This window comes from Rhinolophus hipposideros (genome assembly GCF_964194185.1).
Source record: "Rhinolophus hipposideros genome assembly, chromosome: X".
NCBI classification, from domain to species: domain Eukaryota; kingdom Metazoa; phylum Chordata; class Mammalia; order Chiroptera; family Rhinolophidae; genus Rhinolophus; species Rhinolophus hipposideros.
This window is the reverse complement of record NC_138046.1, coordinates 108,928,286-108,945,751: the sequence shown is the minus strand read 5'-3', so window position 1 is coordinate 108,945,751 and position 17,466 is coordinate 108,928,286. Positions and strand designations below refer to the sequence as shown.

At 48.5% G+C, this 17,466-nt stretch overlaps 1 protein-coding gene across 1 annotated transcript; it reads right to left on the bottom strand.

Moving 5' to 3' along the window:
* Positions 1-3,802: 3,802 nt before the first annotated feature.
* Positions 3,803-13,428, bottom strand: LOC308495168 (uncharacterized protein; the record flags this gene model as incomplete). Its single annotated transcript, XM_081043091.1, is given in 7 exon segments — positions 3,803-4,875; positions 8,043-8,210; positions 11,239-11,348; positions 12,426-12,594; positions 12,597-12,629; positions 12,632-12,680; positions 12,682-13,428. Coding segments are annotated over 7 exon segments (2,349 nt in total).
* Positions 13,429-17,466: the final 4,038 nt, after the last annotated feature.

Here is a 17,466-nt window from a genome sequence, read left to right as displayed (position 1 = left end):
CATTATTACTTTATGCATTTCTTCTGTTTCTTTGATTCTTTCTCCTCCTTCTAGGATTGCAAATGTTATACATATCTTTTGTCATTCAAAAGGGGGCCATTCCCTCTCAAAGAGAGAAGACAATAGTTCTTGGCCATTCTCCTGTCTTTTTTGTTCTTTTTCTTTTTTTTCTATGCATTTCAATTGAAAGTTTTATCGACAATTTTTCAAGTTCCCTGGTGTTTATTCCTCAGCCATGTTCAGTCCACTGGCGCGCCCGTCAAAGACTTTCTTCATTTCTCTTTTATTTCCAGTATTGGTTTTTGATTCTTTCTTAGAGTTTACATCTCTCTACTTACATTACCTACCTATTTTTGCCTGTTGTTCACTTTTTCCGTTATAGCCCTTAGCACATTAATCATTGTTATTTTAAATTACTTGCAGGATAATTCCAGGATGTGGGCCATACCTGATTCTGAATCTGATGCCTGATCTGTCTCGGCAAACTGTGTTTCTTGTCTTTTATTATGCCTTTTAATTTTTGTTCAAAGGCAGACATAACGTACTGGGTCAAAGGAACTGGGGTAAGTAGGTCTTCTGTGTGAGGTTTTGTGTTTTTCTGGCCCAGACTCAGGCTGTTACTATCTGATGGAGCTGTAGGTATCAGAAGCTAAATTTCCTGTGGTGTCCTTGTTTTCATCTCCCTTGTTCTTCTTAAATAAGGTGTGAGATGTGCAGGTGTTTCCCTTGTAATCCTTTGTTATTATACAGAAACTTTGCTGATGGGGTCATAAGGTGTGGGGTGAGGGGCAATATTGTATGATCGGATGACTAGATCTCAGATTTTTAGTGGACCTGTTCCTCTGGGCTATGATTTCACAAGTGCTTTTCAGTTTTTTCACCCCTTAGGGAAAGGAAGTTGAGAGGACTATCATTGGGCATTTGCTCTCCCCCAGGTTGTTTAGGCTCTGGTGAAACCCTAGTCAGTTAGGTTCCGATAAATAATTTCTCTTTAAATGGGCCTTTTTATAAAGAACAGGTTGCTGTAGGCATTTTTCAAAACGGCTACTTTTTCCTCCCCTCTGCTGAAAATACAAAGGTGAGGACCTCGTAGGGCTGCTGGAGGTAAAACTCACAAAAGTTTAGGAATCCCTGTTAAAATGGACCTGCATGGAGTTTTTACATCTCAAGGTAGTCTACACTGAGCCTCCAGCAATTTGGCAAATATACTGGTTTTCTTATCCTGTTATTGGGTCCAGCAGTGGTTTCTACTCTTGGATTTCTGCTCCAAAGAGCTCTGATTCTCTGTATCTCCCACTCAATGTCTTCATTTTGGGGGGCAGCATTGCCTTGTGACCTCAGCTCTCTGATGGAGCTAGGAAGATGGCTCAGTTTGCTGTATGTTCAGCTTATTTCTTATTGGGAGCATGGGCGAGACAGTTGACACTCCTTCCATGCTGGACTGAAATCTGGAAGTGACAAAGAAAAATCCACTTTCCAGCTCACTCAGTGTTTGGGGCAGAATTCCTTTCCTTTTATCTATAGGAGTCAGTGTTTGTTTCCTGTTTGTTGCTTAGAGGAAAAATTCCTTATCTAGACGATCAACTATATGGTGAGGGAAGGAGGAGTGACTTTGGGTGGTGAACCCACAACATGATATAGAGACGCTGTATTACAGAACTGTATACCTGAAACCTATGTAACTTTGCTAACAATTGTCACCCCGATAAACTTTGATAAAAAAGAAAAGGAAAAAAACTAAACAGAACCTGCAATTTCATGCCACATTGCCCTCTCCATAAGCTATTCAAAACATGGAAGATTTCTTCTTCAAGACAAGCAGGATAGTGATCGCACGCTTTTGAAACACAATGTAATGCAATTGATGGACATCCCAGCACCTTTGTCACAATCTGTTCCTTAGAATCAAGCCACAGGCCCTACCTGCACATGAGGATAGGAATACACAAAGGTTTAATCACCAGTAGGTAAGGATCCTATGTGCCCAGTACAACTCTGTCTACCGCAGCCTGCCCTTTAGGCCCCGTTGTTTCATGTCCCTACCTTATGCAAAACATGTCCCCTCCCAAGATCCTTACATACCTGATTAAATTACAACATCCCCTCAAAATTCCAACCTCCTGGTCTATATCAGGTCAACCTGGAAATGATGAGTCTACAGGCGTGTAGTTGTTAAGTATTCCAACTGGACATTTTCCATCTTTATGTGTGGATGTATGAAACAAGGGAGACCATTGTGTCCCCCCAAATTCTTGTTGAAGTCATAACCCTCAGTATCTCAGAAAGGCACTGTAGTTGCAAATCATGTCTTCAAAGTCTGGTTTAAGTTAAAATGAGGCCATTAGGGTGGGCCATGATGCAGTCTGAGTGGTGTCCTTATAAGAAGAGATTACGACACACGAGGAGACACCGGGGACACACTCACACAATGAAGAGAGTAGTTGTCTACAAGCCAAGGAGAGAGGCCTCAGAGGGAACTAACCGTGCCAGTGCTAGACCTTGGACTTCCAGCATCCAGAACAGTGAGAAAATGAATTTTGGTTGTTTAAACCACCCAGCCTGGGGTATTTTGTTACGGCAGCCTGAGATAACTGCTACACTGCCCGAAGTGGACATTTCTTTCTGGGTTATCTACCATCCCAATGTAATTCACAAGAGCATGTTTTATGGCCTTCTCTTAACCCCATGAGGTGAGGAAGGTGGTCATGGGGTGTCCACACACACAACACTGGACACTGCAGAGATGAGATAGACAGCCATTTATTAACCACGTGTACTCACATGACGGGGAGGACCCCACATGTCCCACTGTGCCACATGGGGTTTGCACTCGAGAACTCAGTGAAGAGACAGAAGAGAGGGGGCATTTTTGGTATCAAGAGTGTGAGCTAACCCCTCGTTCCCATGGCAGCGTGTAATCAGATTGTCTGCAAAATTCTGCAAGCGGGTAGGGGATGGACGACTGCTGCTTAGGAATGAGCAAGATCTATGCTTTGTCCCCTTATAAAGCTGGTTGTTTGGTAGGGGACCTTATCTGCAAATGAAGACTATGGAGGGGAACTTGCCTTTAGGGGATGTGAGTCCCTGCTGGTTTCTCCAAATGTCCAGGCAGCCCATATTATTGGGCCTTAATTTTGGACCGTGCCCCACAGTGCAGTTTTCCAGTCATTTTCTCTCAACTCAGACACCTCATCTGAGATCTGGCCTCTGCTCACCAGTCCCATAGCCTCATACAGTCCTCCACCCTGTAGTTTAATGTAAAAGTGCATTGCGGGGACTGACTTGTAGCTTCCAAAACTTCAACTGCCTTGCCTCAGGGGTTGTATGCTTGAGTGCTTTCACCTGGAAGCCCTCCCGTCTCACTCGTCCTTTTTACTCTCCTGTAAGTCATAGAGGGGATCTCAACATCTTCCTCACATGACTGAAGCTCCCAACTTCCAAAGTTCTGTGGGCAGAGGCTGGGTCTTTATGTCTGCAAGCCTAGTGCTAGCACAGAGGCTTCCAAAGCGCAGACGCTCAATTATGTTTTGGGAAGAGAAGAGAGAGTGAGTGAGAGGTCTGGGCTAACTTGTTAAGATTTACTGTCTCCTACAGTCTTTAATACGCTAAGCATATCAAGATATAAATCAATTTTACAAAACAAAAGACTGAGTCAGCAAAATGAAAGTTTTATGACGTTTTATTATTTTTTCTATTCCATTCTCTGAAAAATTTTACCGTGGGATTCTTTCACATTTCCTCTGATGTCCCTCTTGTGATGTAGTTTTTTATTTTTATTTTTATCTCCATGGTAAAAAAATCCTCAGACATCACTAGGGGCGAGAGTAGCCAGGGCCGTGATGTCATGTTCGGCTGTGGCACCAGTGGCAGCCCTGACTGACTCGGTAGCGCTTGCTCTCTCTTCGTCTAACAGAGCCTCTTCATACCAGGGTGAGAAGGCACCAGGGTCTGTGTCACCACCCTTTTCCAAGAATTCCAGGACTTGCATCTTGCTGGTTTCAGCGCGAGCTCTGGGGCCCCACAGAAACTCGTACAGTGCAGGATCGCTGTCAGGTACCTGGCGGTACTCCAGATACTCTAGCTGCACCAGATCCGTGTAAATGAGCTTCCTGGGCTCCCCGTAGATGCGGTGCTCCCTCCCTGCGTATACTTGCAGTATATTCAGGAATCTCCAGATGTCTTCCTCTGTGGCACAGTTGCCCTTCATGAAGATTACGCCCAGGATTCCCATGAGAAGACCGGTCTTTGGTAACCCGTTGCCAGCATACACCCTCCCATTATTGGGGAGGTTCAGTTTGCTGACCAGGTCATATGCGTGGTTGCTTGGGTCGACTTCCTTCAAGTCGACCGCAAAGACGGCCTCAATATGGTCAGAGGCTTTTTTGATGATGTCATCAAATTGGTCTTGGTTAATTTCGCCCACAATCTTCAGCATGTCTTCCTTCAGAATGGGCTCTTGCATTTCATACTTGCACAGGAGAAATTGCTCCAGCAAATACAACTTCGTGGTTAGAAGATCACTGCACGAGGTCTCGGGACATGGGACCTCAGAAGAACACGAATTGTCCTTATCTTGACTTTCATCACCTTTGTCAGATGTTGTGTCAAAAGCACCTGAAGAGGTAAAGGTGGTAGACGAGGGTCTCCCAGACCCCTGGGAAGTGCTACTTGTCTCAGTAGCTGATGGCCTTTGAGGATCACCTTCCAAAACAGAAGAGCAGGAGGGAAATTCGTTTCCCACTACTGCAGCTTCCTGATCTGTCTTGTGACTCTTGGAGTCAGCACGGGTTCGGTAGTGTTTGTTACGGGCACGGCCCTTACGCTTCTGTCGCCGCCGAAGCATGATGACACAGCGGGCACCGGTGATGCCAGCACCTGGAGGGGGGAGAACGAGATGGTGTGGCACCTTTGCGGGGAGATTCCACCTTGGCCTTAACCAAGGGCACCTCTTTAAGTGTCTGAGGGCCGTCAGCGCTCTGGGAACCCTCTTTAAGGATGTGAGGGCTCCTCTCTGATCAGCCTGTCTGCTGAAAACCCTGTAGAGAAGCTTAGAGCGTACCTGGTCAGAGCCACACAGCCCTTTCTAGGTGTTACTGGGGCGACAGCAGGGCCTGTCAAGCGGATCCCCTTTGTCCTGGGTTTGGGAAGTGCTCTCAGTTCACATTCAGGATGATTATGTTAATGATTGGCAAGAAGCCCTCCCTCACTCCCCACTCGGTTCTCAAGTTGCCACCTAAATCCTCCATGCCACAAGAATGAAGAGATGGTGCTTCTGGTAGAGAGTGCACCCAAAACTGACATCTCTCTGGGGTCCTCTCTGTCCTACGATTTTTGGAATTGTCAGTTCTCATGGAGAATGCTCACGTGGTTCCAGGTAGGGACTGAGAGACGTCCTTCCTGCTGACTGTTGGCTTTACAGTCACCACACGTTCAGGGTGGTGGGTGGTCCCTCAGGCTTCACTCAGTTTCCTGCCTTGGCACAGCCAGAGCCAGGGTCTCCTCTCTCTGCTTCAGGCCTATCTCATACTAACGTCAGCACCTACCCGAGGGCCGACAGGAAGAATAGAGTTTCACCTCCTCTGGCTGCATTGGCCTGGCTTCTCTCAAATGAAAGATGCACGAACAAGTTAAGGTCCCCTCGTGAATGCTCCCACCGGGTCTCACGCAAATCCTGTTGGAACGCCTGGGAGTATCTAAGATTCTTCCCTCTGCTGAACTGTGACTGCACCACTCAGACAAAGGCCTTCACTCACTGTGATTCCCCGAGGAAGAATTAAGGGGCACTTCTCCCTGACAAAGGCCTGGGCCTCCTTGAGTGACAGTAGTCAGGCATACTGAGGTGTTCCCGCTCTGAGTTTGGGGTGAGTGGTCCACGCAGTGATCATACTCCGTATCCTGACTCTCCACTGACCAGGAAATCCTCCCTGTGCTGACCTGCTGCCAGCACCTCAGCTCCCCGCCCCCACCCCGATGACGTAGTGACAGAAAGTGAGAAAGCACCTGGGGCTTTGCACCTGCTGGGACCCTCCCATGCAATGTCGAGTGGTGATCTGCACGCCCCAGTTCCTGTGTCTAGGGTCCCTTCACTCCTCACTTCGGGCCTGACCTTCAGTGTCTGGGGCCTGCGATTTCTCCCTCAGCTGAGCTGAGCCAGAGACCAGCAGTCCGGAAGGAGGTCTTTATTCCCTGAGACCACCCGGGGTACGCAAAGGACTTTGGGACTAACTGAGGACTTTGGGCCTAGCAGCCATTTTGAGGCCTCCCGGGAATGTGGGCGGGGGTGGGGGCAGGGCACTGTGTGGCTGCCTGTTTTCAGGGGGGAACGGGGTTGGTTGGAGATGTCGGGGCATGTCCCCGCACTATAACTTAGGACACTTAGCACCCTGACAGTAAGACAAGATGAGGGCCTCCTCCTGCTCACCCTTTGCCCGCAGCTCTGGGAAAAGGCCTCACTCTTAGACAGGGCCTCTCTCTGGGCAGCCTGCCTCAGTGGCAGTGGGCAGGGCCCCTCATGTGCCTGGGTCTGGGAGGGTCGTGGGGCTGAGGAGTGGAAGGGGGAGGACTGCAGGGTGCAGGAGAGGCCCCCAGGACTGGCTGTCAGGAGCCTTTTCTGGATTCTCAGCAGGTCCTGGGGCTACTCCTTCTGCTCACCCTAGTCAGCTGCCCTCGGACCAAGGCTCTCACGTCCCTGAGAACCCCCAGGAGGAAATATTTAGGGACCTGAGCCAAGCTGCCATGCGTGGGGCCGCCCAAGACTGACAGTAAGGAGTGGCACCTCCAGCCCCCTTCACCCCGCCCCCCCTTCCCCCACCCCCACCGCCCGCAGTCCTCTGTCAGTGTCTTCCCTTGACTCCTTGTGGGTGTTGGTCCACCACTCATGTGCTGACCTGAGGTCAACCCCTCATATCAAAGACCGCTTCTCCCTGAGACATTGATTCGTGTCATTTTCAGCATGGAAATACCACCATGGTTACAAGGAGGCTACAGTTGCAGTTTTCCCCAAGGGCACTGCTCAAAATTCCCACAGGTCTCCCGCTCTAATCGGCCTGTCCCCTTTAGGCTGCATCTGTGTGCTCTGACTCTAGCATACTGACCGGAGAGGGGCTGTGAGTCTTTTCGTATGAGAAGTCTCTGATTTCCTGTTCAAGGGCATCATTCAATTGGTGCAGTTCATGGAACCCATGAGAAGAAAGTGAAGGGGATCGAGGGTGTCAGCCCTGTCCAGGTCTCCAGTGGGGAGTTTTCTGTCCCAGTCACCTTGGGGTCCTCAGTCCTCAATAAGGGCCCTTACTTTGGCTGCAGTAGGGCCTGGTACGCCCATCCCTTTAGTCGAATGGTGGCTCCACTTTCAAACTAAGGATTTCACCTGCCCTAGACCTGAGGTAAGTAAGTGTTGGGGGAGCTTCAGCGGGACAGCCCCGTCCTGGGTCTTCAAGGGCTGAAACCAAGAATGTGGCCTGATTCTTTGTCATCCCTACGATTTAGTGGTGATGGTCCCTCAGTGGTTGCTTCTACCCCCATTATGGCCTCAAATTCCTCCCCAGCCCTTAGGCCTACCCCTCCTGCTAAGGCCAGCACCACCCTGAGACCCCCAGGAGGAAGTGAGGACCTCCGCCTCTGACCATACCTGTGTCAGTCTCCTGCGGCCAGGTAAGGAAGAGAATTCTGTCGTGTTTCTACTGCTGTGAGGTGTGTGGTTCCCTTCGTCCTCACAGTATTCACGTTGGCCTCTGGAAAGCCTAGAGATCCTCCCCTGTGGTCCTTAGGCCACACCCCTTAGAGTAAGTCACCCCTTTGTGACGCCACGGGAGGAAGTGAGTATGTCACTTCCTGTCAACAGTGCCCAGGTACCCAGGGCAGCCAGCAGGGGCAGGGTTCTCTGTGGTCCTCTCAGTTCTGAGTGTGCAGTGTTCCCTACATCCTGACTCAGGGTCCTCACCTCGACTCCTGACAGGGCCGGGGACATCTTCCTTGGCTTACCTGAGGACCCTCCCCTCAGACCAAGGCCCTCCATTCTGCCGAGTCAGTTTGACAGCCCTGACCAAGGCACCCCAGGGTTGATGTCTGGGGCAGTCTCTGGGCCACCTCACTGCCCTGGGGTGTGCAATACCCTGTGGTCTCTCCGGGCTCTGCACTTGAATCCTGGCAGGGCCTGGAATGCGTCCCTGTAGTGTCCTGGGTCTCAGAGCCGCAGACCACGTGCTCACTTCCTGGGGTGCCAGGGAGGGAAGGTCAGGGAGTGCCGCATGAGGCTGTCCTCCCTGCGCCCTTCCTGGGCTGACAGCAGGATTCAGGCTCCTTGGGGCCTCTCTGTTCAGCGTAGGAGTGAGCCCCAATGCTCACTCGGGGTCCTTACATGACTCCTGACGGGAACCGGGACTGCTCCTTCTTTCAGCTTAAGGTCACCCACATAGAACCAAGCTCGCAGGTCCCTGAGAACCCTGAAAGAACCCTGAAAGACTCCTAACTGTGGGCGTGAATGTTTCTCCCTCTGCTGAACTGGGACCACCCCACTCACACTGAGACCCTTACTCCTCAGTGGCCTCTCAGTGGGATCTGATGGCGTCTCTTCCCGATATCTCTTCCTGGGACCTCCCAGGGCTGACAGTCGGAAGATTCTGTGGGGCCCCCACTGCTATGAGGTGGTTGGTCCGTAGTCTGGAAGGTTCCACATCTGGCTATCAGTTCAGTGGCAATAGTGAGACTGCTCTATGGGACCTCACTGTTCTGAAGTTGGCGGCCCCCTTAGTTCTCACCGGGTCGGAATCTGAATTTCCCCCTCTGCCCACTAGAGAACCCCAGATTCAGGCCAATACCTTCACTTCATTGAGTGTCTGGGGCTGGAGGTGAGGTGGTGACATATCCGACTAGCCCTGCCCAGGGTTCGCAGGGCTGGAAGATGGTGAGACTTGGTGGCTCGCATTTGCTCTGGGCCAGTGCCCTCCTGAGGCCTCCCTCAGTATGCTCCGTATCTTGACTTGTAGCTCTTCCCTCATACGAGGGCTGACAATAACCTGACCCCTGAGAAGAAGGGAAGTTTGCCTCATCTGGTCTCCCAAGGCTGACAGCAGTGGAAGGAATCTGTGCTGCCCCCAGTTAACAGGTATCTGGTCCCCTCAGTCTTCAAGGCTCTCACCTTGACTCCCGACCACCAGTAATTCCTCCCTCTGCTGCGTTGAGATACTCCTTGATGAGGTCCCTCCCCTCTAGGAGACGCCCTGGAGGGAGGTGTGACTGGTCACCTCACGGAGCCCAGGTCTCCAAGTCCAACAATGGGACAGGGCTCTAGATTGCCCCCTCATTTCTGGGAAGGGTACGCTCTTTGTTACTTAGTGTCACTACCTTGACACGGTTAGCCCCTTGGCTGAATGGGGCTCCCCCATGGGTCCCAGAGTTGCAGTTCCCGCAGATCATCTCCTCCCTCAGAAACTGAGGGGTAACCTCAGTGTGAAAGCTCTACCTGGACGTCCAGGGCCGACTGCGGAAGCAGAACTTTGTGCCTTCCCCTCTCTTCTGGGGTGGATGGCTGTCTCATCCCTAATGCAGGATTTTTACCTGGATGGCTGCCTTGCGCTGGGCTGCCCCTCTCTGCTGGACAGCCAAGCTGAAAAGCAAAGCCCCATCTCCTGGAATCCCTCCAAGGAGAAGTCAGGGTGTCCCCCATCATGCCAGGCCTTCCCTGGGCCTGCCAGGGCAAACCTCGAGGGAGGGGCTGGGTGCAGGCCCCTCTGTTGTGTTAATCAGGGTCTTCACCTTGAGTGTGAGCCAATCTGGGGACTGTATCCTCTGCTTACCTGAAGGGATAGCCCTCAGGCCTAGGGGATAGCCTTCCTGGGACTTCCAAGACAGAGGTCAGGAGGAGCCGCGAATAGCCACAACTGTTTTCCTCTTTCAAGGGCTGACAGCTGGGGTGGGGCTCTATGGACCCCACTGCTCTGGTTCCCTTCTTGGAAGTGTCACATCCCTACCACATTGAGAAGTTTCCTACTGCAAACCTGGCAGAGACTGGGTCCTCGTGCCAGGAGTGATGTGACAGGGGCAGGTTGTGGCAAAACGCAGGGACCCCAGACGAGGTGCTGGGTTGTCAGAGAAAAAACAGTATGATGGATTCCTTCTTTCCACTTGGCCTGTCATGTGGCTTCTGTAGTGCCACACTGACTTTTGCAAGGGGGGGCTGCCCACGTTGATTTTTGAGACCTCAATGTTTTGAGATTAACTGGCTGTGCATATGTACGTAATCATACTGTCACTATTATTTCTTGTCTTCTTTATTCATCCTGCTCATTCTCATAGCGATGCTTCTGTATCGCTAGTCTTACTGCTGTGTGTATCCTATTGTAATCCCCTGCTCTCTGTACAGAGATCTTCCTTAGTCCCCTGAGATGCATTCTTGGAACTCTGAGATGGAAATAGTGAATTAAAAGGAACGTAGTCAGACTCAGGCTGGTAGGATTGGAAAAATGTGAACTTCCCACAAATTCAAAACAGGGATCTAATCTGGGCTCGGTCACTTACCAGCTTTGTGAAGGTGAAAAATGTGCAAGTTATTGATGTCTAAAGGCAGTAAGCCTTATCGTGTAGGAATGTTAGAACATACATACTGTATTATAGACGACTTGGGATATGGATTGGGATGTAGTGGGTCTTTAATGATTAGCTGCTATTATGTGTTTATTTTGAATCCCCAAAACAGTAAGATCCCATCAGTTTTTTGTTTCTTAAATCCAGCACATATCAAATAATACTCAATGATTCGCAACAAACTTTCTTTAATAAGCTAAGCATATCCACGTAGTTTTAACATTAGCAAAATAAAGAGTGCAAGGAATAAGGCAAACCAATAATTGATCACAGTGAAATTTTTGTGTTTTAATTTCCTTCCTTCACTTTAGGATCCCAAGGGTTTTATCCTTGGATTCTTTCACGTCTCCATGAGAATCCTGTTTCACTGCCCCGTTATCTCCTCTAGATCAGGAGCAAAATATTGAATATTTTCAAGTTGTTTTACAAATTTCAATACTGTAACATTCAAACCTTTTCACCAGCAAACGCGTGAGAGCCATAGCATTCACATATTTATATTCTGAAAGTTCTGCACCTTCTACTGAAAGAAACAACATTTGAAAACAACACTACATATCTATACCAGTCTATTTATCTGTCTGTCTGTTTTTACCTAGAGGTTACTCGTGAGGAAAATGGAAAAGCAGATTAACATTGTGTTACAATTATACTGACCTCGACCACAATTTGTCTTTGAAATTCCAAAACTGTAACTTTCAAACCCGTTAAATAGGAAAAATATGACAGGCACGTCATTCACATGTTTATAATTTGAAGGTGTAAAGCTTCATTAAAAGACATAACATTTGAAAAACATACTACGTCTGTTAATATATCTAATCTAATCTATTTTACACAGAAGTTACTCATGAGGACAAAGGAAATGCAGACAAACACCGTTTTAAAAGTAAACTGGCCTTGATCACAACTTGTCTTATAAATTCCAAAAGTCTAAAATTCAAACCTTTAGATAGTTAAAAAATGTGAGAGCATGTCATTCACATATTTATATTGTGAAGGTTATAAACCTTCATTAAAAGATACATTTGACAAAATGCTACATATCTCTATAGCTATCTGTCATCTATCTATATCTCCTATCTTTCCATTCATCTCTCCATCCATCCATCCATTCATCCATCCATCCATCCATCCATCCATCCATCCATCCATCCATCCATCCATCCATCCATCCATCTCTGTACCATCATTCTCTCTTTACGTAGAAGTTGCACATGGGGTGAAAAAGGAAATGCACTTAAAAATCCTGCTTACAGCTAAACTGACGTTGACCACAGTTTGTCTTACAAATTCCAAAACTGTAACTTTCAAACCCTTTACGTAGAAAAAATATGAAAGCCATGCTATTCACATATTCACATGTTGAGACTTCTAAACCTTCTGTAAAAGGCATCACATTTGATAAAATACTACATGTCCGTCTATACCTACATCTAATCTATTTACCTAAAAGTTAGTCGTGAAGAAAGGGAAATGCAGATAAGCACTTTGTTAAAAGTAAACCGTCCTTCACCACAATTTGTCTTATAACTTTCAAACGTTTTAGATAGCAGCACATGTGACAGCCACGTCATTCTCATGTTTATATTTTGACTCTTCTAAACCTTTATTAAAACAAATAATCTGAAATTGGTCTCCGTTTCTATGTGTGTATCTATCTACGTATCGATCTAGTATCTATCATCGATCTATTCTTCTATCTCTACCCAGAAGTCACTCATGAGAAAAAAGGAAAAGCAGATAAACATTTTGTTAAAACTAAAGTGACCTCAACCGCCCACTACTTGACAGGCAGGCTGGTCTCTTCAACCGCGAGGTGAAAAGCCTGCCCCAGACCTCACTACATGTGGGAGGAGCCGTGCGCCGTGGCCTTGGAAGGCGCACGGGCCTTGGCAATACTGGCAGCCCTGGCTGCGGCTCTCACCTCTGCTCTCTCTTCCTCATCTCTCAAAGTCTCCTCGTACAGCTTGGGGAAGGCACTCGGGACGGTCTCTTTGAGCCTGGCCAAACTTTCATCTTGGTGGTCTCAGCGTGGGCTCTTGGGCCCACAGGAACTCATAGCGTGGAGGATCACTGCCGGGCACCTGGCGATAGGTACTCCAGGTACTTGGGCTGCACTAAATCTTTGATGATGAGCCTCTTGGGCTCCCCGAAGATGGCGAGCCTCCTCCCAGCGTAGACGCCCAACACACTGAGTGATTCCCAGACCTCCTCCTCGGTGGCGCGGTTGCCCTTCAGGAAGATCACGGCCAGGAAGTTCATCAGGAGACCAGTCTTCAGGACACTCTTATCCCTGTTCAGACTTCCCTCACTGGGGAGATCCAGAATGGTGATGAGGGCATAGAAGTGATTGCCGGGGTCGACTGCCTTCACCTCAAGGCCAAAGACCAGCTCCATGTGTTGAGAGGCTCTCCTGAGGATCTCAGAGAACTGCTCCTTGTACTTCTTTTTGACCGACTTCAGCATTTCTGCCTGTATAATGTACTCACCCATTTTATACTTCCCCAGCAGGAACTTCACCAGCCTGTGTGCCTTCCTGGTCAGAGGATCTGGGGGAGCCGACCGAGTGGACAATGCCACAAGGAAGGTGCTTGGGCCCTCCTCAACTTGGCTCTGGGCCCCTCCATCAGAACTTGGGAATGACACACCTGCCTCAGGAGGCCCAGCGGCTGAGGCTCCCTGAGGTTCCTGGAAAGGGCCAGGAGCAGGGCAGCTTTGGGGAGAACCCCCTGAAACAGGAGAAGTGGGGCACTCTTCTGCTGCTGCTGCAGCGGCCTGACCACCTCGGAGACTCTCAGTCTCAGCTGCACCCTGGAGACGTTTACTCTTCTGACCCCAAGGCATGATGACACAGGTCAGGCACAGCGGGCACCGGTGTGGGCAGAGCAGGTGAGGCCAGCACCTGGAGGAGGGAGAATGAGATGGTGTGTGCACCTCTGCAGGGAGATTCCACCTTGGCCTTAACCAAGGCCGCCTCTGCAGGTCTGAGCGCCGTCAGGGTTCTGTCTGGGGACCCAGGGGGCTCCTCTCTGATTGGCCTGGGTCCTCAGAACCCTGCAAAGCTGCATGGAGAGTACCTAGGACAGAGCCATACACCGTGTCTCGAGTTACTGGGGTGACGGCAGGGCCTGGCAAGGGGAACCTTGTGTTCTGGGTTTGCGATGTGCTCTCAGTTCATATTCAGGATCATTCTGTGAATTTTGGCCAGGCACCCCAGCCCCCCATGTGCTCTGCCTCTCTCCAGTAGACCCTTCAAAGACAGAATCGACATGTCCCTGGGGCCCTCTTTGATCACAGTACTTAGGGATTGTGAGGTGCCCTCTGTGTTTGGGGTGAGTGGTCCCCACAGTGATCATGCTCCTTAGCCTGACTCTCCACTGACCTGGAAATCCTCCCTCTGCTGACCGGCTGCCAGCCCCTTAGGCGCAGGCCGCCACCCCTAGGATCTCCCAAAGGAAAGTGAAAAAAGCACCATAGGCTTCACAGTGCCCAGTCCCTGCTATGCAATGTCACCTCTGGTGACCCACTGCCAGCGCCTTACCCCCCAGCCCCATGACTCTCCCCTAGGGAAGTGAGAAGGCCACTCGGGACACCCCGCCCAGACCTCCACGTCAATGACACCTCTGCTGACTTGCTGTCGGCCCCTGAGGCGCAGGACGCCACTCCCATGGTCTCCGCAAGCAAAGTGAGAAAGCACCTGGGGCTTTACACCCACCTCCACACTCCCATGCCAGGGTCTCTTCTGCTGACCTGGTGCCAGCAGCACCTTAGCCCAGATCCCCCACGCTCGTGATCTCCCTCCGGACACGAAGTGAGAAAGAACGTCCGGCTTTCCATCTGCCCGGACCCTCCCACGCCACTGTCCCCTCTGTTGGTCTGTTGGCAGCCAATTTGGGCCAACCCCCCACCCCCGTGACTCCCCGCAATGCAAAGTGAGAAGAAACCGGGGGCTTTCAATGTGCCCGGACCCTCCATCAAGTGTCCCCTCTGCTGGCCTGCTGGCATCAAATTAGGGCCAGACTCCCACCCCCGTGACTCTCCGCAATCCAAAGTGAGAAGGCACGTCTGGCTGTACAGGCGCCCAGACCCTCCTTTTTTACTTCGGATACTTTAAAGCTTTAGTTCAACTCCCTTCTTATGTGCATAGTTTTTGAGGAGATGGCCAATGTAATTCATATCCTTGTTTCTGCCTAGGGAAGGTGCCTCCTTCTCTGGCTTTTTTCAAGAAATTATCTTTTTTAGTTTTCTCCAGTTGAATGTGATATTTCTAGGTATAGATTTCTTGGTATTTATACTATTTGGAATTCTCTGAACTGCCCAGATGTGTGGTTTAGTGTTTGTCATTAATTTTTGGAAATCCTCACTCATTATTACTTTATGCATTTCTTCTGTTTCTTTGATTCTTTCTCCTCCTTCTAGGATTGCAAATGTTATACATATCTTTTGTCATTCAAAAGGGGGCCATTCCCTCTCAAAGAGAGAAGACAATAGTTCTTGGCCATTCTCCTGTCTTTTTTGTTCTTTTTCTTTTTTTTCTATGCATTTCAATTGAAAGTTTTATCGACAATTTTTCAAGTTCCCTGGTGTTTATTCCTCAGCCATGTTCAGTCCACTGGCGCGCCCGTCAAAGACTTTCTTCATTTCTCTTTTATTTCCAGTATTGGTTTTTGATTCTTTCTTAGAGTTTACATCTCTCTACTTACATTACCTACCTATTTTTGCCTGTTGTTCACTTTTTCCGTTATAGCCCTTAGCACATTAATCATTGTTATTTTAAATTACTTGCAGGATAATTCCAGGATGTGGGCCATACCTGATTCTGAATCTGATGCCTGATCTGTCTCGGCAAACTGTGTTTCTTGTCTTTTATTATGCCTTTTAATTTTTGTTCAAAGGCAGACATAACGTACTGGGTCAAAGGAACTGGGGTAAGTAGGTCTTCTGTGTGAGGTTTTGTGTTTTTCTGGCCCAGACTCAGGCTGTTACTATCTGATGGAGCTGTAGGTATCAGAAGCTAAATTTCCTGTGGTGTCCTTGTTTTCATCTCCCTTGTTCTTCTTAAATAAGGTGTGAGATGTGCAGGTGTTTCCCTTGTAATCCTTTGTTATTATACAGAAACTTTGCTGATGGGGTCATAAGGTGTGGGGTGAGGGGCAATATTGTATGATCGGATGACTAGATCTCAGATTTTTAGTGGACCTGTTCCTCTGGGCTATGATTTCACAAGTGCTTTTCAGTTTTTTCACCCCTTAGGGAAAGGAAGTTGAGAGGACTATCATTGGGCATTTGCTCTCCCCCAGGTTGTTTAGGCTCTGGTGAAACCCTAGTCAGTTAGGTTCCGATAAATAATTTCTCTTTAAATGGGCCTTTTTATAAAGAACAGGTTGCTGTAGGCATTTTTCAAAACGGCTACTTTTTCCTCCCCTCTGCTGAAAATACAAAGGTGAGGACCTCGTAGGGCTGCTGGAGGTAAAACTCACAAAAGTTTAGGAATCCCTGTTAAAATGGACCTGCATGGAGTTTTTACATCTCAAGGTAGTCTACACTGAGCCTCCAGCAATTTGGCAAATATACTGGTTTTCTTATCCTGTTATTGGGTCCAGCAGTGGTTTCTACTCTTGGATTTCTGCTCCAAAGAGCTCTGATTCTCTGTATCTCCCACTCAATGTCTTCATTTTGGGGGGCAGCATTGCCTTGTGACCTCAGCTCTCTGATGGAGCTAGGAAGATGGCTCAGTTTGCTGTATGTTCAGCTTATTTCTTATTGGGAGCATGGGCGAGACAGTTGACACTCCTTCCATGCTGGACTGAAATCTGGAAGTGACAAAGAAAAATCCACTTTCCAGCTCACTCAGTGTTTGGGGCAGAATTCCTTTCCTTTTATCTATAGGAGTCAGTGTTTGTTTCCTGTTTGTTGCTTAGAGGAAAAATTCCTTATCTAGACGATCAACTATATGGTGAGGGAAGGAGGAGTGACTTTGGGTGGTGAACCCACAACATGATATAGAGACGCTGTATTACAGAACTGTATACCTGAAACCTATGTAACTTTGCTAACAATTGTCACCCCGATAAACTTTGATAAAAAAGAAAAGGAAAAAAACTAAACAGAACCTGCAATTTCATGCCACATTGCCCTCTCCATAAGCTATTCAAAACATGGAAGATTTCTTCTTCAAGACAAGCAGGATAGTGATCGCACGCTTTTGAAACACAATGTAATGCAATTGATGGACATCCCAGCACCTTTGTCACAATCTGTTCCTTAGAATCAAGCCACAGGCCCTACCTGCACATGAGGATAGGAATACACAAAGGTTTAATCACCAGTAGGTAAGGATCCTATGTGCCCAGTACAACTCTGTCTACCGCAGCCTGCCCTTTAGGCCCCGTTGTTTCATGTCCCTACCTTATGCAAAACATGTCCCCTCCCAAGATCCTTACATACCTGATTAAATTACAACATCCCCTCAAAATTCCAACCTCCTGGTCTATATCAGGTCAACCTGGAAATGATGAGTCTACAGGCGTGTAGTTGTTAAGTATTCCAACTGGACATTTTCCATCTTTATGTGTGGATGTATGAAACAAGGGAGACCATTGTGTCCCCCCAAATTCTTGTTGAAGTCATAACCCTCAGTATCTCAGAAAGGCACTGTAGTTGCAAATCATGTCTTCAAAGTCTGGTTTAAGTTAAAATGAGGCCATTAGGGTGGGCCATGATGCAGTCTGAGTGGTGTCCTTATAAGAAGAGATTACGACACACGAGGAGACACCGGGGACACACTCACACAATGAAGAGAGTAGTTGTCTACAAGCCAAGGAGAGAGGCCTCAGAGGGAACTAACCGTGCCAGTGCTAGACCTTGGACTTCCAGCATCCA